The sequence below is a fragment of the Opisthocomus hoazin genome, chromosome 11 (assembly GCF_030867145.1).
Source record: "Opisthocomus hoazin isolate bOpiHoa1 chromosome 11, bOpiHoa1.hap1, whole genome shotgun sequence".
In the NCBI taxonomy this organism is placed as follows: Eukaryota; Metazoa; Chordata; class Aves; order Opisthocomiformes; family Opisthocomidae; genus Opisthocomus; species Opisthocomus hoazin.
In genome coordinates, this window is record NC_134424.1 from 5,081,017 (window position 1) to 5,107,244 (window position 26,228).

At 45.5% G+C, this 26,228-nt stretch overlaps 1 protein-coding gene across 1 annotated transcript; it reads left to right on the forward strand.

The window, feature by feature from the left end:
* Positions 1 to 1,615: 1,615 nt before the first annotated feature.
* On the forward strand, positions 1,616 to 24,941 carry EIF4E3 (eukaryotic translation initiation factor 4E family member 3). Its single transcript, XM_075432680.1, has 7 exons — positions 1,616 to 1,744; positions 12,744 to 12,816; positions 15,303 to 15,397; positions 17,405 to 17,465; positions 20,493 to 20,559; positions 22,778 to 22,933; positions 23,452 to 24,941. Exons 1-7 carry the CDS (start codon positions 1,653 to 1,655, stop codon positions 23,496 to 23,498), a joined length of 591 nt encoding a protein of 196 aa, XP_075288795.1. The 5' UTR covers positions 1,616 to 1,652; the 3' UTR covers positions 23,499 to 24,941.
* The last annotated feature ends 1,287 nt before the right edge of the window (positions 24,942 to 26,228 follow it).

Here is a 26,228-nt window from a genome sequence, read left to right on the forward strand (position 1 = left end):
ATATAAAATTATTCATCTCACAAAGTGTTCTTGTAAGGAAACCTATGTGATTCACGGTCTTTGATCCTGCTATCACTTATGTGGGTGTTTAACTTTACTACTGTGCATAGTCCCACTGGGGAGAATCTTAATTAAAAAAAAAATACTATTATAAAAAGAACATGAGGCTTTTAGCACATGTCCATGCTGGATTATGAGGAACATCCCCCTGTAAAACCAAACACGTAAATTAAATCGGCTGTAGAGAAGATGGATAATGTATCCCCCCTTCCCCGAGTCTGGAAAGGGTCGTCGTTGTGTTATTGTCTCAGCAGTCAGTTTGCACAGTACTCATCCTTTCATTTTGTGAACATGCCAGCGTTTTGTGTCCTAAAACTTGTATTTTTAGGGAGATTTAGGTTTCTCGCCAGCATTGCCAAGCGAAACTGAGCCCGAAGGTTATCACCTTCGGAAAGGCAGCCCCAGAGCCCCATCAGCTCTGCGGTGCAAGAGGGTGCTGCTAGCAGGGTGCTCGGTGCGGGACGGTGGCATTGGGCACCCCGCCTGCCCCACCGCCTTATGGCTGTGGGTCCCTGCAATGGCCTGATGAAGCGGATCCACATGGGACGTGGGTGGGGATGAGTGGGTGTGCTGGGTCAGAGTCAGGGCCCCTTTCTGGAGCCACCCAGGCCACCTCCCTCCCTCGCTGTTGCCATTGGTGTAGCTCCCTCCTGCCCTCACCCATCTGTCCCCTTGTCTGGGCTTCCCACTGCCCCCTCGCCCCCCCCCCCCCCCCTTGTCCCTGTGTGTCACAGAATCACAGAACGTTTGGGGTTGGAAGGGACCTCTGTGGGTCACCCAGTCCAACCCCCTGCCGAAGCAGGGTCACCCAGAGCAGGCTGCACAGGACCACGTCCAGGCAGGTCTTGAATATCTCCAGAGAAGGAGACTCCACAGCCTCCCTGGGCAGCCTGTGCCAGTGCTCCGTCACCCTCAGAGGGAAGAAGTTCTTCCTCGGGTTCAGCTGGAGCTTCCTCTGCTTCAGTTTGTGCCCATTGCCCCTTGTCCTGTCGCTGGGCACCACTGAAAAGAGTCTGGCCCTGTCCTCCTGACCCCCACCCTGCAGATATTTAGAGGCATTTATAAGGTCCCCCTCTCAGCCTTCTTCTCCAGGCTTAACAAGCCCAGCTCCCTCAGCCTCTCCTCACAGGAGAGATGCTCCAGTTCCCTCACCATCCTCGTAGCCCTGCGCTGGACTCTGTCCAGTAGCTCCTCATCTTTCTTGAACTGGGGAGCCCAGAACTGGACACAGCACTGCAGATGGGGCCTCACCAGGGCAGAGCAGAGGGGAAGGAGAACCTCCCTCGACCTGCTGCCCACACTCCTCCTAATGCACCCCAGGATCCCACTGGCCTTCTTAGCACCCAGGGCACGCTGCTGGCTCATGGTCAGCCTGTCATCCCCCGGGACACTCAGATGCCTCTCCGCAGAGCTGCTCTCCAGCAGATCCGCCCCAGCCTGTTATGATGCGCGGGGCTGTTCCTCCGCGGGTGCAGGACCCTGCCCTTGCCCTGGCTGATCTCGTTTTCCGTCCCTCCCCTCGCCCGGCTCCCGGCCCCCCCCCCCCCCGCGCCCCGTGTCCCGTCCCCTCGCCGGCCCGCCCCGGCGGGGAGATGGCGCTGACCCCCCCCGGACAGCGGGGCGGGCAGGCGGGGGCGCCGGGGGGGCTGCCGCTCCACTCGCCCTGGACCTTCTGGCTGGACAAGTGAGTGGGGGTCGGGGCGGGGGGGACACCCCCGTGGGGGGGATCCCCCAAATCCATCCCCGCTCCACACCAGTTCCGGCCCGGCGGGCGGGCGGGCGGCGCGGCGCTGAGGGGGCGCGCGGGAGGGGCTCGTTCGCCCCTGAGGGGGGGCTGGGGGGCGCCTGCGGGTCTGCGGCCGCGCGTCCGTTCGGGCAACGCCGGCGGGGTTTTAAGCTCTGAATTTGGGCGGGGGGCTCGCCAGCCCCGGGAATAGAAGGCTGGGGGTTGTGCTCTGCTGCCGCAGGCTCTGTCCGGCGGAGCCCAGCCCCCGCCGCCGGCTCCGCGCGCCTGCAGCCGCGGGGTTTGGCTCCCGTGGGTGAGCGGTGCCTCAGCCCTGCGGTGATCTGCGTGGACGGATTAGCTACAGTTCATTAACCAACTGCGATGTTCGTCTGGCCGTGCTGGGGGGCGTGGGCGGGAAGTTTTTTCTGGGTCTCCAGGGGCTGTGGAGTCCTGTCCCCCCCGGGCTGGGTGCAGCTGGGCAGAGGGGAAAGTACCAAAGTCAAAACTGAAACAGAAAGGTTAAAATCAGAGTCTGGTATTGTTTGGTTTTTTTTTATTTCTTTTCCAGTGCGTATTTTCTGGCATCTCAGTTTTAGTCTTCTAGGTTTGCCTTTTCTCAGTGTTGTGTTGTATTGCTCCTCTCCCCCGCTCCCGAAGGAAAGTTCTCTCCTGCACAAGCCTCTGTGCCCCTCAACACACTGCCTCATGCTATTGGTAAAGTTCTCCTCTTTTTTTTTTTTTTCTGGTAAGTCTTCAACTTACGACAGAGAAATAGCAATAAACTGTTGAAAGCACACCGATCAAATCTTATAAATAACCCCACAAATTGTTTCTGGAGCTCAGGACGTAGTTATGGTGGGGTTCAGGGTCTGAGTTGTGTTTTCTGTTTGTTTTCAAAAAGCACCATTTGGACTCCACTGAGGCGAGCTACCGTCCTGATCTGTTTGTTTACACAAGCCATGTGGAGATAAGCATGCTATTGTTTATAATCAACATCTATCTTCCATAATCAAGTTAAAATCCATTTCAAGTTCCTGCCTTGCATCATGATTTTTTTTTTTTCCTAAGTCTTGGTTCCACTGTAATTGAGACTTTTCAAATTCAGTTATTCTATAGGGTTTTTTTTCCTTTTCTTCTTTCTGATCACATATAAGTGCATTTAATTAGGTAGTATTGTTGTTCCTTAACTTGTAAAACTAGGAGTGTATGTATGAGGAAAAAATAAAGTGCGACTATATATACTCAAAACACTGTTTTGTTTACCAGCAACAGTGATAGAGTAATGGCAGGGAACAAGAGTCACAGCAAACAAGGCGTGCTTCGTACGTTTAAAAACCATTTAAGGCATTAAAAAGCACCCAAGAGATGGAAGCACAAACTTAATTGACTGCAGTGTGTGGAGGTTGGTGGCTCTCTGCAGGGTCCCGCAGAAGTGGCTGTGACAGTTGTTGGTACACCCACACGGACTCGATGGAGGGGTCATTGCTGAGGCTTGTGTAGGATGGACTGTCCGCAGAAGATAATTGTGGGCACTTTTTTAACTTGCTTTAGTAACACATCGTGTGGAGCAGTGATGTTTCCTCATGAGACGGTATTGATTTTTGACTGCTGCTACATTTTACCCTGCACTTGGACTGAAAAGCAGGAAGAAGTGATGCTTAAAGATAAATAGATGTTGAGATGGGTATGTAGTTATCCATTTCTATTAAATTACTGTGAGGGAAATCCATGACATACATTCTAACATCTCCAAAATTTATCTTTTCATTAAGTCACACTTAAAATAAATATCCATCAGCTAGGCAGTACTTTCTATAGCAAGTAGTGATATGCTACGAAGGGATTCATGACCTCCTTTTTATCATAGTGTCACTCGATAAATCTCCTGCTTTAGAAGAAAATGCCGTTGCTTTATCTACATCAGCACTTGTTTCTGTGAATGCCTTGGCACAGGCTTGACATCTGGAGGCTGGGATCCTGTGACCATGCTCTGGTTCGTTGCCATTATCTCACACGTGTCGCGGGGCATCTGCGTTTCCCGTAAGCGCTAAGCCATTCTTGGTATGTGTGTCTGAAATAGCAGCCATCTGATATCTCTCTTCTATCTTACCCCGTACATACTTCAGGAAAGTGAGCCTGATGAACGCGTTTGGGAGAATATTATTCGCCAGTTTGACAAATAAGATCCAGTCTGTGATCTTCAAATGCTAGCAGGTCAGCAGTTTCAGAGGAGCTGTTGGGTTTCTCTTAAGAGAAGCAAGATTTCCTTTATAACTGTTAAAATGTTTTAAGGTCATGTGCTACAAGTTTTGAACCCGGGGCTTTAGATCTGCTGTGTCATCTGTCCATTCTGCAGGTTTCCATGTTCATACATACGTACATGTCTCCTTCGTGGTGTTTTTGCATGCAGTGATGTTGTGGGGTATGGGGAATTTCAGCAAGCCTTGCAGATAGATGCCTCGGGTGCCACCTTGGGAAGCTGATTTGTGGTGGTGGCTCTTCACACTCCTGTTTACCTCGGTGAGGCTCTGGATTGGTGCAGGGTCCTGCTTATAGTGGCCTCTGGCTTTGAGATGAAAAGGTGCCTTTCTAGCTTCTGCTACACTGTGTAGTCTTCCAGTTTTCCACAACACAGTGTCAGTATGCATCACTGAATATAACAAATTAAAACCAAGGATTACAAATCTCTTACAAACAGTCCAGCTCTGGAGCCCTCAGCACAGGACAGACCTGGAGCTGTTGGAGCAGGGCCAGAGGAGGCCACAGCAATGATCCGAGGGCTGGAACCCCTCTGCTGGGAGGAAAGGCTGGGAGAGCTGGGGCTGTTCAGCCTGGAGAAGAGATGGCTCTGGGGAGAACTTACAGCAGCCTTCCGGTATGTAGAGGGGGCTTGTAAGAAAAATGAGGATAGGCTTTTTAGCAGGGGTAATGGTTTTAAACTAAAAAGGGTAGATTCAGACTGGACATAAGGAAGAAGTTTTTTATGATGAGGGTGGTGAAACACTGGACCAGGTTACCCAGAGACATGGGAGATGCCCCATGCCTGGAAACATTCGAGGTCAGGTTGGACGGGGCTCTGTGCAGCCTGATCCAGTTGAAGATGTCCCTGTTCACTGCAGGGGGATTGGGTTAGATGACCTTCAAAGGTCCCTTCCAACCCAAGCTATTCCATGATTCCATAAATCTGGTCGCTGTATTCATGTTGTGTAGCACATTGAACACAGGGATTGCACAAAAGGAGAAGTCAAGTGAAATGACCATCAAAGGCTGGGATGTCCTGGATAACAAGCCATTTTAGGCACTTGAAACCATCTGTTAATAGGATTTGGGGTTGGGGATCTGGGTGCAATCTTTGTGTAAATGCAAAGCTGTGAAGCTGGTTGTGCTTTTTGATTTATGTATGGGCATGATGCAAATACCCTACTTTGTGAACCTTGCAAATCATGGCTGTTACTTAGCCTGGGTATTGTGTAGAATCATTGAATGGCTTGGGTTGGAAGAGACCTTAAAGATCATTTAGTTCCAACGCCCCTGCCATGGGCAGGGACACCTTCCACCAGACCAGGCTGTTCAAAGCCCCATCTGACCCGGCCTTGAACACTTCCAGGGATGGGGCAGCCACAACTGCTCTGGGCAGCCTGTCCCAGTGCCTCCCCACCCTCGTAGTGAAAAGTTTTGTGTTGAGCTTCTTGTCAGCCAGCACCCCCAAGTCCTGCTCCTCAGGGCAGCTCTCAATCCACATGAGATCCATGCCATCCTGTGTTTAGTGGAACACCAAGAAAGCCTTTCCCTACCAAAACAACAGAGGGAACATACTAGTAGCTGTCTGATTTTTCAGTCTCAGGATGAGAAGCCTGAGGTTTTGTCAGGTTTTGGTGCAATGTGTGAGCGCATGTGCAATAATGAAGATGTTGCACGTCCTTGCACAAAGCCATCTTTTGAAGATCTAACTCTATCTGAACTGCCAGCGTTGCTGACAGACCACTTTCAGTCAATAGTAAAGAAATTACCAGTACCCTTCTTTACAAATCACTGCTGTCAGAAACTGAGCACAGATCACACAAAAGCCTGGTACAGAAGTCTCATTTGTAGATAAACCTTGTCAAAGATGTGCTTGCTTCCATGAAAGTCTTTGCAGCAGTGTAATCGCGTTGCAGGATCATGGCCTGCCTGCCTCGTCTTCGTGCCTGACTTCTAACTGCTTGTTAGGTAATTTTGTGTCTATTGCAAGACTAGCTTAACTCCTCTGTATCTGAGAGGAAGAATATGCTTATAAACATTGTCAAATGTACTGCAATGTTATTAGTCTACTCCAGGAAACTGAAAATATTCTTAAATAAACATATTATCCTTCTATGCTGATTTTTCTTTCTGCATGTTACACCGAGTTCTATAGAAATGAAGTTTAGTAGATAAATTCTGATAACTGAACCATTTTCATAATTGTGAATCTTCATAAATGAGCACATCAGAAATTTGAAACTAAACTTAATTTCCTTTTCTACAGCAAAATCTTATTTATCCAAGATCATCTGTTTCATCCATTAAAGCTTATGAGTAGGTGGCTTACAATGAAAAATGATGGTTAATATTATAAGAACGTTCAAGCCGGTAAATGCATTTTGACAGGCTTTGATGGCTTAAAATCAGTCTTTGTATTCGGAACGGATTACCAGATTTATTTAGTTGCCACAGCATGTTTTTGAGTTTATGGTTTGTAAGTAAATATTTTGCTTATTTATACCAAAAGCAGTTGCAGCTAAGCACTTGCAGTGGTATTTTCAAAAGCGCTTAGCAGCTTTTAAAGCTCCCGCTAAAGCTGTGATGAGATTCCCACTGGGAAACAAAGGCCAGTGTGAGCACATATGAAACAACTTCTGTCCTTAATTCTTTGCAGGGAAACAGAAGAGCTACAGTTCAGCATCAGCCATTAACATAAGCACAACCACCTGGAGGTTTATTCATGGATAAAACAATGGAATTTATCTTTGTATCCTTTGTTCTTTATTCCTGCTGGAATAATGATGGAGTAGCGAAGCAAGCAGGCTTCAGGATTCAGTTCACGTAGGTTATTCCTGTTTCCATCTCCCAGTTTTAACTGGCGCCTGCGTGGTTTACTGGGAGATGCTGTATGGTGGGTCTGGCCTGGTTAGGCAACTAGATTATTCCTAATATTGCACTAAAATTTCTCCATTAAAGATTTGGAAGATGCAGAAAAGCGGTGTTGCAAGGCACAAAACAGGCGGGCCAGGAGGACTGTTGAGTAGTTTACGTGCAGGCTTCTCCGTGGGGAGCCCAGATGTGCCTTGGTAGGTGATGTGGCAACAGACTGCCGATCTCCATCCCCAGAAGAGCTGTTGGTGTCTGGCCGTTGCTTGGGGTCCAGCTGGGAGAACCTGTCCCCCCTCTTCTTGGCATGTTCCTGGGGATTCACAGGGGCTGTTGGGTTGCTTGGAAATCAGTTGTTCGCCGTGGCAATAATTGACTGTGCAGTATGGCACATCATTGGAGTGATTGTATTGTTGATGGCAGTAAAATTATACGAAAGGGAGGAGTCCTGTAATGGCTTCATTTTAAGGGTCGGTATTTGCAGGGTTCCTGTTTTATAGTAGCATGGGTATTGTGGTTTTTCGCAAAGCACAGAACCATCTTACTACTCGTAGCTTACAGTGTGTTTGCTGGAAGAGTTACAGAAATAGGAATGTCTACAGATTCCTTCACTTGGAAGTCGTCTACCATTTCTGCTATCTTAATCTAAACTTACTTTGTGTACTCAGTAAAAAAAAACCTAAAAAATCCCAATTTCAATGGGTTCCAAGGCTCAAAAACCACTCAGTTGTCACTTATGCTGATCTGCTGAGTTTATGGATGGCTATCACAGAATCACTGTGGTTCAAATTTGTCAGGAACCTGTAATTTTTCAGGAAATTCTGAGACTTTTCCTTCTGTCTGTCTGTCTGTGATTAAAATACGGTCTCTGCCTTAATGCTCATCCATTAAACCAAATTTGTGCAGGTGTAATTTCTGCAGCAAGTGATCCTGAACTTTTAAATTGATGCATGTCATCATTTTCTCACTTGCAGTCCCTTCAATGGTTTTTCTTTTTTCTTTTTTCAGTAAAGAAGTTTGGGGGTTCATGCTCAGGCCCATAAATCAGTGACGCTTTCAAGAGCTGGGTGAAATAATGCTGTGCAATCTCGTGGGCATGGAGCACTTGCCAGGCAGGTTATTAGAAATAAATGGTCACTCACATAAGCTTTTAAAACACGCAGTTTGCTGGTCGGTTGGTGTTTTCTGCCAGCTGGTCACATAGTTTCTCTGAAAAATGTCATTTGCAACTATCAGAATGAACCATTTTATAACCTCAGAGTGGAATATTCTGTCGGTCTTTGCTGCTCTTTTAAATGGCATTGAATTTGCTAAATGGCTAGCGTGATTATCTAGATAACTTTTGAAGGCTGTCCTTAGCAAATAGATTTTAATCTTGTATTTGAATAGACCTTACTAGTGCAGCATCTCCGTGGCAGTATCAGTGTGAGCAGAGATGATACTATCCGTTGTACAACAAAGTTAACCCAGTATGTGTTGGGGGCTGCTAAGTTAGCGAACCGGCAGAAGTCGTGCGGAAGAGAAGGGATTTCTTGGACAGCGGGGAGACACCAAGAGGCACAGTTCTCTTGGGTTTTGCCTGTTTCTGTTCTATAAAACATGAAACAAAGTGTTAGTAGAGAAGCAGCAACTAGGGAAACTACTACTAGAGTGGTAGTTTGTTGCAAATCCACTGCTCCCTACTGACAAACATAGCTAAATCACCTGCGAAGTTTTTTGTCTGTTTTAACTTACTGGGTTTTTTGTGTGCATTCAGGAGCCCTCTGACTGACTGTCTCCGTTAAATACTGTGAATTTCTCTTTTTTTTTTTTTGTTCAATGCTGAGTATAGAGTGTTCAAGAAAAAAAACAACCAAACAAAAAAAACCCACAAGAAACCCCAAACAAACCAAGAAACCCCCCAAAAGAAACAAAAAGAAAACCCACCAGAACCCACCCCAAACCAAGCAACAAAGAAACCCCTAAAACCATCTTACCCCTTTTGAGCTCATTGATGAAAGTTTCATTTGTTGTTGTTTTCGAGTTACCAGTTTTCCCACGGGAGCTTTTGTGGTTCATGAGCCGCAGGACTAGAACCTACACCCCAGTGGTTGGTTGGGGGGGTTTTTTGTTTGTTTTTATAACCTCTAGTTAAAGTGATTTTTGAGATTTGGACATGTAACACTGTGTTCTCCTCAGTTCTGCAGTCTACTCTTGTCTCTAGTGATTAGCAGGCAGATAGAAAGTAGATGTTAGTTTGTCTGTTCTATAGTGAAGAGGTTGCGAGGGAACTCTCGGCTGGTTTTGTATTTATTTTTAAAGTAACTTATTTTGATAGGAGCCTTCAAAAAACATTGGAGCTGTTATTGAAGTTTTGAAAATATGATGCTGTTTCAGTAGTTTTCCGTATTAAATTTCTTCTTTTACATGAATGTCAAGTTTTTGCCCCAGAGCCCGAGTTATATCTGCAACAACTGAGAGTTACTTTAGTATTTTCCTGGATGTATTTCATGCTGATAAGACGTATCGGGGCAAACAGCCACTCTGATGGGGAGGTTACCAAGATCTGGTTTGCCTTTATTCTTTCTTCAGCAGGTACCTGAGCAACGACTGTGTTTTCTTTTGTTTCCCTAAATCTGTTCTGCTGCTTCTGTTTCCAGATTTAGTCATTTTACACATTTTTGTTTCCCCTTCTGAGGTGCAATGGGAGGTTGCTTTGACTTTGATCTCCGTTTTTCTTTAGAACTCCCACTTCAGCTTCTGAAGGGGAAAAAATGTTTCCAGTTTGAACAAATGGAATGTGCCTTAGCAATTTTGACCTCATTCCCCTGGAATTGTGCCTGTGGGGGTGTGTGCTGGGAATTTGAGAATGGGTGTTACCATGTGCAGTGACAGGAGCCAGTGGTGTCTGGGGATGTGGATGCACCCTCCCGTGTCGCATGCACCGAGGAGTTCTGATGAAGGTGATAAATAGAATCATTTAGGTTGGAAAAGACCTTTAAGATGATGGGGTGTGGTCAGGGCGTCATTGATGGAGTGCATCATTTTCCAGATGGGAATTTGCCGACGTTTGCCGACGACACCAAGCTGTGTGGTGTGGTTGACACGCTGGAGGGAAGGGATGCCATTCAGAGGGACCTGGACAGGCTGGAGAGGTGGGCCTGTGTGAACCGCATGAAGTTCACAAGGCCAAGTGCAAGGTCCTGCACGTGGGTTGGGGTAATCCCAAACACAAGTACAGGCTGGGCGGAGAGCGGCTCAAGAGCAGCCCTGAGGAGAAGGACTTGGGGGTACTGGTGGATGAGAAGCTCAACATGAGACAGCAATGTGCGCTTGCAGCCCAGAAAGCCAACTGTATCCTGGGCTGCATCAAGAGAAACGTGGGCAGCGGGGCGAGGGAGGGGATTCTGCCCCTTTACTCCGCTCTCCTGAGACCCCACCTGGAGTCCTGCGTCCAGCTCTGGAGCCCCCAACATAAGAAGGCCATGGATGTGTTGGAGCGGGGCCAGAGGAGGCCACGAAGATGATCAGAGGGCTGGAGCACCTCTCCTATGAGGACAGGCTGAGGGAGCTGGGGCTGTTCAGCCTGGAGAAGAGAAGGCTCCAGGGTGACCTTAGGGCAACTGCCAGTGCCTGAAGGGGCCCACAGGAAGGATGGAGAGGGGCTTTTCACAAGGGTGTGTAGTGATAGGACAAGGGGGAATGGCTCTAAACTAAAAGAGGGCAGATTTAGATGAGATATTAGGAAGAAATTCTTCCCCATGAGGGTGGTGAAACACTGGCCCAGGTTGCCCAGAGAAGCTGTGGCTGCCCCCTCCCTGGCAGGGTTCAAGGCCAGGTTGGATGGAGCTCTGAGCAACCTGGTCTGGTGGAAGATGTCCCTGCTCATGGCAGGGGGGTTGGAACCAGATGATCTTTAAGATCCCTTCCAACCCAAACCATTCTGTGATTCTGTGATTTGGAAATAGGCAGTATGAGGGTGAGCTAGAGAAGCTAAGCTGTGCCGGGTGTACATCAGCGTAACCCCGAGGTGTGGCAGTGAAACCAACCCAAGCACCTCTCGGCTTTGTGGGAAGTGCCGGTCGTAGATGTGGCTTGGAGAAATAAATGCTGGTGATGGAAGAGCTGCCTGAAGTCTTGGCTGTTGCCGGCGTGTGTCGGGTTATGTGGCTGACCGCACCAGAACAGAGAGCCGTCCTCTGGGACTTGGCCTTCTCCCCAGCCCGTGTGCGTGTCCCAGCCGCTCGGGGATGCCGAGGAGCTTGCTGCGGGGTCAGGCATCACCGGTGCTGCCGCGGGGGTGAGGGGAGGCCCCGCTGCCTGCCGCCCTCCCTCCTGTCGCACCGGCGGGATCGTTGGCCCGTGTGCGAGGTGCAGAGCGGAGGTGTTGTCTTCACTGCACATTTGCGCAGGTAGGGGTGCTAGGGGATGATTCCACGAAGCCGGCACCCCGCTTAGCAGAGTCACAGGGACTATATACTCTTATAAAAGCAAAGAAATTATTCATTCTGACTGGTTCATGGCGTTTTACACTCGTCTGAAGGGTGCATTCCTTCTTGATTTAACTACGCATGCTCGCAAGCCGGGGGGGCTGCGGTCCTTCTGGTTCTCAGTGGAGTCGGCGGTCGCGATCTCCCCCTGCCGCCTTCACCTTTTTCCTGGTTACCCTGGATTTTTGTTGACTTCGTGCTTCTCCGGCACTCGCCCAGCTTTCGGCGCCTTCTGGGCAGGACGTTCCCCTTTCACCAGCCCGGTAGCTCCCCTCCAAGGGTCTAATTCTGAGTAAGGCACGCGCTGCCTGTACAAAAGCAGCCAGGCCCGGGTTAAACCGCGTCGCTGCGACCTGCGCCTCCCCCCCTTTGAGACTACGAGACCTTCTCTTCTGTGGCTTCTCGCCGCTCCTTTTCATCGACGGTGTCTGGTTCCCCGTGGTCATTCGTATAATTCACCTTTTGATGCAAGTCAAGGGAATACGGCAGGGGTGCCCCCCGGCCCCGGTACCCCCGGTGCCCGCAGCCCCCAGCTTCCCCCTCCATCCCCCCGCTTCCTGCAGCCCCCTGCTTTCCCCTCGAGACCCCCGGTCCCGCTCCCCCCTGGTGCCCCCAGCCCCACTACCCCCGGTGCCCGCAGCCTCCCGCTTCCCCTCGAGCCCCCCGGCCCCGCTCCCCGCGGTGTCCGCAACCCCTGCTTCCCCTCCAGCCCCCCGGCCCCGCAGCCCCCCGGTGCCCGCAGTCCCCCGGCCCCGCTCCCCCTGGTGCCCGCAGTCCCCCGCTTCCCCCTCCAGCCCCCCGCTTCCCCTCGAGCCCCCCGGCCCCGCTCCCCCCGGTGCCCGCGGTCCCCCGGTCCCTCCCAGCCCTCCGGTGCCCGCAGCCCCCCGGCCCCGCTCCCCCCGCCCCGCAGCCTCCCGGCCCCGCCCCGCGGCCGGGCGCTGCTGCCCCCTGGCGGCCCTTGAGGGGCGGCGGCGGGAGCGTCGCGGAGCGCTCGGGGAGGGGTCGGGGCGGTCCCCGGCGCCGTTAAGGAGGGTCCCGGGGCGGGAACTGGCGGGGCTCGGCGCCGGGGCTGGCCGTCGGAACCGCGAGGCTGTCGTGTCCTGGGGCGGCCGTGCGGAGGAACGCGCTTCCTCCTGGTGGAAAACTCCTCGCTTGCCTAGTTAATCTAAAGATTTTGCAAAATAATTTATTCAGAGGTATACAAGCGCGTGAATTCCTCGCTTTAAATGATTCGTGATGATTGGAGTTGGAGTTTACTGTGCAACTTTGACATCTGAATATTTCAACTTCACACTTGTACGATTCACTTTCCCCATCCACCTCCCTTCGGCCCCATTGATAAAATAAATATTTTTATTAATCTTGACTTTGTTTTCAAGGTCACTTCCTGGGACGACAGCGGCTGAATGTGCGTCGAACCTGAAGAGGGTCTATATGGTGCAAACGATACAGGTAAGGTGCGCAGCTTTGCTGCAGGAGCTGCCACACGTTGTTAGAGTGACTCCACACCTTGAGGTTCCATTTCCCTCGTACGGATGGGTCACACTCACGGCTTTGCTCACCTGTGGTATGAAACGCGAGTGTTACTGGTGGTGTGTGGCATGACTGGCTCATCGTTTGAATTTCGTTTGGCTTCCCAGGCCAGGGAAGGAGGGTGCATGCTGGATTGATCAGGCAAGCCCACTCTTCTTAAACTTCCCGGAATTTCCACTTTTACCTCCACTGGGTTGTTATACTTGATGTATTTTAAATATTTGTCCTCCCTTTTCTCCATTTTTTTTAATACGGAAAATCATTACACAAAGACTAAAAGTTACAGCTTATGGCGTTTTTTCTTCTCAGGCATGGATTTAAAAAAAAATAAATCTAGCAAACTGACTTTAGTTCAAGTACTTTTAAACCATGCAACATTTGCAGCAGTGAGGAATTCTGCGTTCTCCGTATCGTCTGCCAGTGCCGAGCAGCGGGCAGCTCTTGCAAGTAAAATTGCGTTTCTGCTGTGATACCACAGCAAGTAGTGAACTGGCGTTTGTCTCACCTTGATGCTAAGCTGATGACTCTGGTCCACCGAATCTCTGAAATTCTAAGGTAACGCCAAAACCTTCTCTTTGAAGGAGCCTGGCCGTAGTGATCTACTCAAGTTTTAAAGAAGGGCTTCTCATGAACATCTGCACAACTTGTTACATTGCATGAGGCGTTTCTTCACAGCTAATTGGCCTAGGAAATGAATTGGCTTTTGGAGTTCTCTGGAGACGAGGCTATCAGAAAGGATGGAAGTGTCCTGCAGATCCCTGGGAGAGGTTCCCTCTCGCCTCTCCGCGCTGGCACAACACCATCCGTCACGCGGTGAAGTGATGCTCTGAAGTTAAAGTTGACAACAGAAGCGGGTTTGTTTCAAAACCCTCTGCAGTGGTTCCTGTTGAAAAAAGGACAGCCTAAGACCGCGTGTTGGTGTACACAGTATCTGGTGTTACTCGTTTTCCTGCTCTGAACCTAGCCTTCATGATTTAAATGGTCAGGTTTTATTGGCTACAAAACTTCAGGTTTTCTTCTCATCAGATTGGGGTTTAAAATACAAAAAACTCCTTTGGGTCCTCTGGGAAGACTCCTGATCTGGATGAGGTTATCAGCAGCCAGCAGCATGGCCCATAACGTGTCTTACTGTGCTGTCGTACACATAATATGATCTTCCTTTGGGGAAGCAAACCCAAAATCTTCATTAACTTCATCACTGTCCTTTGTGGGCAGTAGCTAGTCAGTGAGCAGTGCCAGTCTGCACTGCTTGAAGGATGTCTGAAAACCAAAACCTTCCAAACTAAGTCTCTGGTTCAGGACACAGGAGCTCTCAAATGTTTCCACAGTCGTCTGCTGGCATAGCTCTGCTTCTTACTTCTGTCGGCAGCTTTAGGGTTTGGGCACATAACTGGGTGAGAGTAAGATGGAGGTTGAAATGGGTGTTTCATACCAATTTTTTGTATCTTTATTAGTCTTCCAGCACTTCTGCTGACTGGGTAGTGGTAGTGGCTGGTAGGTAGAATTGCGAAGAGCCACAAAATTTTATCACATAGTGTTGCAAACTTTGTTTCTAAAGTTGTGCTAATGATTAAGTATCAGAGAATACTTAAGGAGTTGTCCTAATGCTTACTATTGCATCACTGCATGTTGATGCAACGTAAGTCTTGAAAAATCCTTTCTTATTCCCAGCTGTTGGAGAAAGAAGAAAGCAGACTGGGATCTTTTCAGTGATCCCTCCCTGTTGCTCACCGCTGCTTTTGGGTGCCTTTTATCCACCCCAGACAAGCATGACAGCTTCTGCTTTTACCAGCAGAAATGCTGGGAAGTAGTCTGGTGGTTCTGGTAGCTCGGATCTTTCAATTGCTCCCCCGTTCCTGTGTTAACATGTGCATCTCAGGTTCTTTGCAGCTGGTGGAAACTTTTCACTGTGACCTAGAAAAAGCAGCTGAATCGCTGGTTAGGCGTTTAATTCAACAGAATTAATGTTTGTGGTGTTTTTGTAACTCGAGATAATCATAATGAAGTTTCAGAGTAGTCTTAAGTGAAACGAGGTGGATTTTTTATATAAGTGTATATTTTTAATATGCGAAGGAAGTTTTATGTACTGGTTTGTGCTGATAGTGCAACTCTGATGTTGATTTTTTCTTTTTCTCTCTGTTTCTCAGGACTTTGATTCTAAAGTAATCCGCAGTTCAACTGCTTCCTTTCCTTCTACCTCCACCTTATGCAGAAATGGCATCTAAAATGAAAAAGTTGAAGTGAAATTGCAACAAGCTCTTTTCAGAGCATTTTGTTATAACGTAGAAGGCGGCAGTTCTTTAGGAGGATATGTAATTGTTTTAGAGAAAACGAACAAGAAAGTAAATCTGCGTGAAACTTACTCTCTCGTGTCAATGCAACTAGTATTTTTTTTTCTTTTAAAGGATTTCTGGAGTGTCTACAACAACATTCCTCCTGTGACAAATTTGCCTCTGCGATGCAGTTACCATTTAATGCGGGGAGAAAGACGGCCGCTTTGGTACCTGTGTTATCATGACACATTTGTGGGGGTGGGCAGTGGAAAAACCTGAGGTGGTGGAAGGAGGCAGGCGTGGGTCAGGAGTGTCTTGTTTCTGTTGCCTGCAAATGCCTGAACTGAAGAGACTTATGAGAGAAATATCTGAAGGATCTTGTTAAACTTAAAACTGACTGGGACTAGAGAATCTTTATTAAAAACGCAGACTGTAATTTAATTGTCCACCTCTGAACGTAAATGTAAGAAAGAAATAGAAGTTAAGAAATTAAAGTATGACCCTGAGTTTCAATTCAAGAATACACGGAGTATGTTACTCGTATTTCAATGGTTTTTAACTTGCAATTTTTTTTTCTTTCCACTGAAGCTAGTGTAGTAAGGACGCAAATGACTGATGGTCCTTAACTGTGATTCACCTGTGCAGAAGTATGCTTCATGTGCATGTAAATGCACATATACCTGGGATTAAAACTAGTTGAAGGCATTATGAAGTGATTCATTGCAGCAAATTCATACTTGATTGTAGGATAGTAAATAAATCATTGAGGTTTCCCTTTCAGAAACTGAGTTTTGCGTACCGTCTTCCTGGTGCAGTTCTGTCACATCTCAGTTGGAGAGCCTAAGCACTGTCTGAAGAGTTTTGGTCTCTTTGGCATCGCTTGCATAGAGTGTGATCAGATCAGAGCTCTTTAACTTCACCGTAGTGTGTCTAACTGGACAGTGACTTACTACAGAGGGTTTCTGTCCTCATCTGCTGAAGGAGTAAATAATTTTCTCAAGAGAAATGCATCTGAAGATCTACATTATTGTCCTAAAAATACTCTGACTGGTCAGGATAGCTAAACTGGGTTTGAAAGAAGTGTTGAAGTCTGTGCAAATCAACTGGGCCATTGTGTGCAGGTCTTGATATCCTGGTAAGGTTGAGTGAGAACTTTTGGGGCTTTGTTTTTTCTGTTTTTAGTTTTGATTTGGCAAGTGACTGTTAGAGGTGTGAAATGCAAAGATCTTTTCTGAAAATACTGCATCGGTTTTAAGACTGTCAAAGTAAATGTGGATGCTGTATTTGAGGAAAGGGATTGCAAGAGGTTGATCTCATCAGTAACCTGCTACCTTTTCAGTAATTACTGCTGAGAAGCTTTTTCTCAGATTACAGTTACAGTATACTGCCTAACTGCAGCATTGTTTTTTAGGAGCAAAAGAGAATTGTGAAGTAAGAATTGAGGACTGCAGATTTTTGAAGGTGTCCTTCCAAAGTTTCCCCCCTCCTTTGCCCGGTCTTTGTCTGGATCGGTGGGAGACCATTGACCCTGGAGAATCTTTATGGGTTTCATACTGGGTATAGATATTCCAGAGGTGAATTTTAGGTTATTCCTTTAACTTTGCTCTTACAGAGTTTTAACAGGAAACTAGATGCCCTCATTTAAAATCTTACAAAAAGAATTGTGACAGAATAAACTCGAGAAACTCACAGGTTTGTACGCTGTGCCTTTGTCATTACAAGGAAGTTTATAATGGTTATGTCTGCCCTGACCCTAGGCAGCTTCAGTCATTTTTTTAATAAGGTTAATTAATTTCTAGCTGTCACAAAACTGAAATGAAGTGCGCTCATGTTCTTTTGTTAAAGTGGATAAACTTGAGAGTAATAAGCTGCTTCTGTGAAAATATGCCAGAGTTTTTCCAAAATAAAAGGTTACCATAGTAAAACATAAAATCGCTTTGTGGCTGGTTCCCATATAGTGTGCAGCCACTTCAAAGATGGACTGTAGTCAGGGAAAACGTAAGCATTTTCCAACACACACAATTTAGGAAAGGGATTAGGTGTTGAGAGATACACTTCATATGAACAATGGAAGAATTATCTCTGATGTCAGTAGTCTTAGCTTGAGTCATGCTACCTGGAGTTAGTAATTGCATTTCAGATGGGATTTTTCTGGGAAAATGAAACCCCAAACATAGGGTTATTTAGATGTGGATTTGAATGTTTATTTTCACTGATCTATTTCCCACAACCAGGGAAGAGGAAGGCAACGCCAAAGGAGGTATATGGAAAATGAAGGTCCCCAAAGAAAGTACGGTATGTTATACTGACTTTTTACTTAGACCTTGTTTAGTAGGGGGGATTTCTTTAAACCCTGTCTGATAAAGCTGTTGTAAAGCTTTTTAGTTCTGGCATCACCCAACACAACAACCAAACACTATTTTAATGTCTATGACCTTTTATTTTAAGACAATGAGCAAAAGTTTCTTTCCCAGTAATTCCATGTCTCTTGCTTTTAATAACTCTTGTCAGTGTATTATCAAACGAGTGAAAGCTGCAGCATTATACTCCATTTCCATTTGCAAACGCACTATTTTATAATCACCTTTGTTCTCAAGACCATTTGCTTACCAGCATGCAAAGAAAAATATAAAAATATTTTCCTGGTAATATTATATGCTAAGTTATAGCCGGAACCTCAGTAATGCTCTTCAAAAGTCCACACACGCAGTCCGGCACAACTTTCGGAGTTTCACTGAAATGCTCCTAAACTCTCTGTCAAACTCCGGCGGACGATGTCTGCTTGGCATGGCTTGTTTGCACCTACGTGTGGCTGCGAGTAGCGCTGTGACTTTCTGTAGCCCGGCCCAGCCCCAGGCAATGTTTCTACCGATAGCTCATCCCAACTCATGGCTTGCTCCCGCTGGAAGGGGGAAGATCTTGCTCATTCTCTCCGGATCCCTCTTGCACTGGCTCTCGTGCTCGTTGGACTGTTTTGTGAGCAGGCTTAATGCACTCTGGTGTCACAAAAAGTCTCCTGTTTATTTTATTTTTAACGAGCGTGTGGCCAGAATTTTTTTAACGGGTGTAGGGTGTAAAGGAGAAAAGACAGGTAGGATCAGCTCTTTTGGCAACAGTGCGTTGTCAAATCACCTTGTGTGCATCTTGTGAAACTGTAGAGCCATTCAGGTTTTTTTCCCTCTGTTTCTTGGAATTTAAAAATGTGAAAATCTGTTCAGGCATGTCATCATTCTAGCCCTGCTGAAATAGTTGGGTTTTTCTTTGCACCCCTTAATCAAATGCATGTGAGCAACTTTTCCAGTGATCTGACACGGCGAGGAGATTGGACCTCTTCACACATGGTGTTTATGTGTGTGTGTTCTGGATCAGGCCTTTAAACACAAGAAGTGAAGTGTCAGGAAAATATGACAGCCTTGCAGAAGGCTTTAAATGCTGAAAGATGGTACTTGAAATTTCAGCTAAAATTTAATTGATTTTTGCCTGCGGGGTTTTTTTTTTTCCCCTGTATGTGAATTGCAGCTTTCCTCCCCTGCAGTCCCAGGGGATCACAAAAGACTGAAATCTTCTTTTTCCTCTTATAATCCAAAGTGTGAACGTTGTCAGAAGTGACAAGTGGTTTGGGGAGCCTGTATTACTGGGCAGTGAATTTAGGGACCTTGGAGGCCGTGTTTTCCAGAGGCTGAATGATGGCCGCTTTTTGAAATGAAGGTACTTTTTGATCTCTCAGACTACGTACCACACATGCCAGGTCACTTCTGAAAGGCTTAACTGAAGGTGAACTTCGGTCAGCTTTTGTAAAGAGCATAAATAATACCTTTATGCCTGTTTCTCATTTTTTTGGCCTCATTCTTCATCGCATGTGCACACAGCATCTCCTCGGCTAAGATGAACCATCTTGTACAGACCTAAGTCAGAAAGATGATGCGCTGTAGCAGCTCTTGGTGAGGGTGTGGAGAGAGGAAAACGTAGTTTTTCTAAAGATACCAGCCTTCCAAGTGGTATGAAAAACTGACTGACAAAATACCGACACTTAAATATTGTTGCATGTGTACAATGATACTTCTGTATGCCAATTTTTAATATGAAAACTAATACCTTTTAGATCCTCATAAGCCTCATCCTGCAACTGCTTACTGCTGGAGGAAGTGCTCCCTACCCCCGAGACCATTAAGACAACTCACAGTAGTGAGCACTGCGCCTGGTAACGAGAGGGCGCGTGGTCCATCCCATCATCAGTGTGTGCCGCTGGCAGGCAGAGGCTGATGTCATCAACCTGCCTGGGAGCTGTCGCATCAGACGGCCCTTCCCGTAGCACGGCTTTATATGCAGCGTTGCATGAGACCATAATGAGTCACGGCAACCCTTTGTATCCTAGAAGATGGCTTAGGAGTACTCGGAAGAGCCATTAAAGCAGTTTACTAGTTTGTCGTCGTCGTGGCTGCTTGCTTTTTTGGTTTTAACCTGGCGCGTTTGATTTGCTGGGGTTTTTAACAGTACTAAAACTCCAACTGACTTCATACAGCAGAAAAGACATTCCTTAAAAGCGGTACATGGAAAAAGTCATTATGGTGATATAGGCAAATATAATGTTGATGTATTCCTCTAGAAAATAAAATTTTAAAATATTCTCTCCGTGTGAACCCACACCTTGGACCGTATTACTGAACGCGTTGGTCCAGATACATTCCAAGTTCTGTGTGGGCTTTGGCTCAGGTGATAACAGGTGTCAAAAGCAAATGACAGTGTAGTTAGTCTAAGAGCCAGAGAAGAGCGGCAGATAGCTTTTCCCCCTCTTTTAATTCTCTAGTGAGCGTTTGAATTTGTTGAACAATGGACTTGTTTCATAGTCAAGGCAAATCAGAGATGATGTTTGAAATATAAATCAATTTCATTTACTGGTAAGGTTTTCAGGTACTTTTCTTAAAGTGGCGAGTCGTTCTTCTCTGTAGAAACAAATGATCGCAAGTGGAGCCTTATGGACGTTTCTCATGGGAAATTCTTGGGAGAAATCTGTTTTCTTGTGTTGTATTAACTAGTGCATTTGGGATGAGTCGTGGACACAGATGTAGCAAAGGTAAACTTACTGTTAAATACTTAAAAATTTTATTAGAACAATTCTGTGTAACAGTATGCATTTTCAAGGTCTAAATTTTTGCTCCAACTGTATTGAAGAAATTTCTTGTATAATACAACATGTACTTACAATAAATGTTCTGCTAGACAACCTCAGAAAGAGAACGCACTCAAAACTGAGCTAGCAAACATAGCTTTTAAGTTAATAAATAAAAAAGGAAATATAACTCTCTTTTTCACCCTTTTTAGGCTGCAGTTTGGAAAGAGCTACTGTTAGCAACTATTGGAGAGCAGTTTACAGATTGCTGTGCGGCAGGTAACTTTTAAAAATGAGTGAGCCTAGTGTGACAAACACTGAGCTTGAATGCAGAACATGGAAACATTGCTTAATATGGGGGACAGAGCTGGAAATCATATTCATACCTGTTGTCCTTAAGAGGAGGACAAGGTATTCTGACTGGCTTAGCACAAGACTCGAGCTCAACAGCTTGTGCATCCCTGTGAAACCAGCAGGTTTTCTAGTTATTGAATGTCTATCTGTTAGCCAGCATTTAAATGATTAATATTAATTCTACAGTGCCAGAATTCTGGAACTCCAAATGACGCTTCTGCACGATCGCTGATGGAAGTAACTAAATTGGGTAGATGCCCCCGTTAGCCCTCCTCGTTCTCCTAGCAGGGTTAGGAGTTGTCAGGGGAGCACTGGTGCAGACCTGAAGTCGAGGGAAGCTGCCTGGTTTGCCCATGCTGACATTAAAAGCCCATAGCAGGGCCATAACACAAACCTGGCTCTCCCGACTGCCAGGCTGGCACTCTACCCAGAAGCAATATTTTCATTATTACTTAAAAATACTGCTTAGGTCAAGGTAATCCTTAATGTAATTGAATTTAGATAAATATTCTTAAAATACTTTGTCGGTTTACTGGAAAACAGGCATTAATCATCCAGAAGCTCACATGTGATTTTGGTCAGAGGTAATAATTTAACAAAGTTGTTTTCAGAATAAATATCTTGTCTAGGCTTGCAAGGCTGCACGTTTCATTTGGAAATGGACTCCGGGAAGGGACTGAGGATGCTAGCTGACTTAAGATAATCGTCAGATGCTGCTTCTTAGTCATGAAAAGCAAGTACAAGTCTGTGACCATTTCATTCGTTAAGGTTTGGTTGCAGAACTGTTTCTTACTGCTGGTGAAGCAAGTGATGAACTTACCGAGCCATTGGCCTAGAGAGAAGGCTTTCTGGGAGATGGTTACTAAACAAACTTTTCAGTTCAAATAACGCTTCTCCGTCATTTCTTTTGACCGTATTTACTTCTCTCCTAAGCCTGAATGCCTGATTAAACTGGTTGTTGCAGTGACGGTGAATATCCCTCTAGGAGTGTTCCTTCCCTTCCCTGTCATGCCAGAGACAAGAATTGCATTTCTCAGGTTCGCAGAGCAGTGCAGCAAAACCCATTCCAACAGTTTCTCTTGCACCTAGCTGAAATGGTAGAGCAGGCCTATGGCAGCAGGCTGCTGCTGGTGTATTCACCTCGGTGGCTTTGTTTTTTCTACAAAAGATTTGGTGAAGGAGTTTCTCAACTAGTGTACTTCTCTCATCGCCTTCCCAACTTGCAGAATTGGAAGATACAGAACACAAGCCTCAAATCGTTGAGCTGTGAGAGACATTTCTAGTAGCTGCTTTTCAAAATCCTCGATGCGCAAAACTGAGTTGGTGTCAAGAAGGGAGTGTTCCTGCCCTTTATATACTGACAGGATGGATTCAGGGTCAGTTTAAGCTGATATACGATGTTCTGCTGGCTACAGAGGTAGTTTTCCCCCTTGGCCATGTGCTCTTGACACCACCTTTGCGTCGTCCTTACTGACCCCATCCTTGGGATGCTCAGTGCTGCTGCGCCGTGGAGGTCGCTGCTGGGGGCTGAGCTCTCCACAGAACTGCATCTGGAGAATTTCACACCAAAAAGGGCTTCTTCAGCGAACGACGGAGTTACCAGTGCTGGCAGCAGCAGCCTGACTGGGGCTTTATTTTTTTATTTATTCGCCTCCCCGTCACTGCCTTGACAAAATATAAAGGAAAAAGAGAGCAAAGTCTGGGAAAGGTGATGTCTGATCTCCTCCAGGTACTGTTCCTTGGGTTTGAGCTGGTTCACCCTCACCCTCTCATTTTTGCTTATAGACATAACTGTAGGCAAATTATCTTGAGTAGTGTACATTGCTACCCTTACTGAAGGGAGTCTTGTGATTCCCGTCTAATCAAGTATGAGAGTGCTAATAGCAAAGATGAATAATCTTACGGCACTTTATTAAAACCACTATGAGGTAATATTTCCAATAGCTTCTATAAATACAGGGCTTGTTTCTTTCTGGTAACTGTTTTGTGTGGTTTGAACATTGGTATTCTCCTCACCGGAGACTGCTTTTTCTCATTTCTTCGGTTTGTTCAGCTTTCGGGCACCGTTTCATAATACACAAGTATCAAATTAGACATGTCTCACTTCTAAAGTATTCCTAACGATGCTTCCTCTTCTGTGCAGATGATGAAGTAATAGGGGTCAGCGTCGGCGTTCGTGACCGTGAAGATGTTGTGCAAGTCTGGAACGTGAATGCCTCTTTAGCAAGTGAAGCAAAGGTTTTAGAAAAGATACATAAACTGCTGCCACACACATCTTTTAAAGCGGTCTTTTACAAACGTAAGTATTTTGTACTGTTAATTTCCACCTCCCTTAGGGAAAGAAGATGCTGGTAGGGTATTTCTGTGGGAATGTCCTGCCTGATTTATCATTAACCATTTGGAAATGTAGCATCGCTCATTGCATTAAAATTATTACTTCAAAAATAAGCACAGGTTTTGTCCCTTCAATGTAAAAGTTAGCTACCATTCAAATACAACATACTTTTAATTTACTTGTAGAATATATTTGGTTTCATCTTTCATGTGCCTGGTTCATGCAATTTGTGAGACAAATCTTTCGATACCTCTCAATGCTACATGCTGTTCAATGTAAATATTCATTTAGAGGAACCATTTGCACTCGGGCTTTTAAGGGATCTCCTATTTTAGACTCTATATAAAAACAATCTATTCCCAAAGATCATTTGTTGGCGTGTTATGTCTTCTCTGACCGATCACATGTTGTCTGCTCATCTTTTCAACTCCTCAACAAAGTTTTTGTCTTCTTTTATTCTTTTTTCCTTCTCTTTTCCTTAGCACACAGGGAGCATCATGCTTTTGAAGGCCAACGGGGAAAACATTAAGTGCCAAGCTTGTTCACTGTTATTTGATGTTTCGAGGTGGTCTGGCTGAGGAGAGGGGTGGTGGAAGCCCTGCAGAAACACAACACACAGCACAGTGGCCCTTTTGAGTTTCTAGCATTTCAGACTGGGAAAATGAGGAAAACCAGGTGCCTTGACTGCTGAACGTATAATTCATTACTTCTGGCTTGGTTGGGTTTTTCAGCTTTTTTTGTTATATCTTTAAAAAGATATTTTGGCCGTTTGTTTTCTCGATCAGATTGTATTTGTTCCTATTCCATTAAGATAGAAAGCTTTCATTTCTTCTCTGCTGTACTTAGTTAAATGCAGACGTGCACAGAGATGGTGTGTTGCTTTTCCTAGATGTGCTGTACGTAGGGGAATACTGGCTCGGTGAAATGTGTTTTCCATTTTCATTTTAAAACATTCCTATCATGTTAAGATTTACTCACTGGTTTTGTCCCAAGAGGGAAAGAAATTGCACTGCAATTATTCTAATATTCAGTTTAATCTGGTCTCGCACTGACAACAGCACACGTGCTGTAAAAGTAAATAGTAAAGTGTTCACTACACGAGCGACTAAAGAGAACACGTTTCTGTTGGGACGAAGCCTCTGTGGGATGATGTTAACGAGTGTTTTAATTGTGGTGATTTCAGAAGAGCCCCTGTTCAGACTAGAAGGAGAGATCCTACAAACTCCACACCTCTCACTTACGAGAGGATGTTTTTTTTAATATTTTTACATAGTATGCTTTTGTATGATATGTTTCTGTATGTTCATGATAAAATGTCATCAATCAGTTCTAATGCATCAGGCTAACTGGATCCATCCCTCCCACTTCTGTGAGCGCCTCAGGCCCGCGCCTGCACCCGCAAAGGTCAGTATCAGAACTGCCGTTGGCGTCCGCGCGAAGGAAGAGACCCCGTCGTACGCAGTTTCAAGCCACCACAACTTCCTAAGTGACCTTTTTTAAAAAAAAACAAAAGAAATGGATTTTGTGTTGCGGCATGAACATGAATACAAAATGTGTTAACTTTTAATTATTTGTCTGTATTAATTAATTGAGGTGTTGGTTTGTTTTAATACACTACCAAAGATTGCTGTAGTCCTGTTACCAGAAGAAGCCGCAAGGTAGAGATGATGTGCACTCCCCTGAGCATTGCTTCACTGTTAAGAAGTTTTTGTTTGGCAGCTGTTCAAGTTGTGCTGATTTCCACATCTTTACTGTGTTAAGAGGCAGACATTAAAACCAAATAAATCTAAAAACAAGAATCGCACGTTTGAGATTTTTTTTACAACTTCATCTGTATTTATGAATTAAAAGTGTGCAGTTAATGAGCATTATTAATTGGACAAATTTTCTAAAATCCACGTCTTGCTTCTGTAATTGGTTTGAGATTAAATGTTACCAGACCTGCTTTTTTAAACCTGTGTATTTTTCAGTAAAACTTATTCTCTTAGAAGCTATCTGTGTTTTGTTCATAGATTAAAAATATTATGAAATAGATTTTTTTGGTTACTAAATCAGAAAGGAGGCCTGAAGTTTTAGTAGTATCTCTTGTGTGTACTCAGTTAACACTTCAGGAATTTTGAGTTGCAGTTTGATTGAGTTTTCAAAATAAAAAGTGTAGAGACTATTATCAGTTTAATGATGAGGTTTATGTATATATTTTTTATATATATATACACTGTAGTGACAGTATATGAAATACCCCAGCTAGCCTTGCTTAATTTTTACCACCGTGACTTTCCAAGATACATCTAATGCTGCAAGGTTTTATTTTTATAATATTACTCCCCTTGGATTACCTCTAAATTGTCTGAGATCTGGTTAAAAAAGAAAGAAAAAGAAATAATTCTATATTTAACTACAAACAGTGCTGAAACTCAGTGTAGTTTCTGTTGTAGGTACATCGTCGCCCATCGAGTCCTGTGCAGAGATACGCAGCCTCCTTGAGAAATAAGGGAATGTAGGAAGGTGCTTTCCCTGCAAGGTGAAATGAACTTGTTGCCGTGACCTTTGCTTTTATCTGGAAGGAGTGGGGTTCCCTCTTTTCCAGGGACCGGGCGGAGGGAGGCCTGGAGACACAGCTGCCGGTGACGTGCCAGCCAAAAAAGCTTTCAACAGCTCGATGAGCAAGATTTCTCACTTGAAATACTTCCCTGTGTTTGGAGGAAATGTGACTGGAATATTAATGGGGAATTAATCCCGTACCCAATACCATTCCCCCATTAATGGGGAATTAATCCCAGACCTCAGCCTCTGCTTACTTTACTTTTGGAAACAAGCCAGAGCCTCTCCCCTCTGCTCCAGATTTGTTTTGAGCACAGACGTTGACTTCAGCAGCGTCGGATCTGCTGGCAGAAGTCACCAATCTGCTGATGTCACTGGAATTTGCTAATTTGAGATATTCCTTTATTCACCCTGTTGAAGGAAATTATTTTTATGTAGTTGCCTTGCATGGCACTTCTATATTAAAGACCTCTCTGCTTGAGCATTGGATAGAGGTGGAGAGAGACTTTATCTTAGCCATAGGACAGTGTAGCTGCACGTTGACTGCCACAGTCCACATTGTGAAATGTCAATTTTTCATTGTTCTAAATCCCTAGTCTATAAATTAGGGATTTTTCTGTAGGGCTTTATTCTGATGCTAATCGTTACTATGACTGAGAAGCTGGGTTGATGGATATCTTCTGACTAAAATTCAGCACATCGTATGCCACAATCCAGA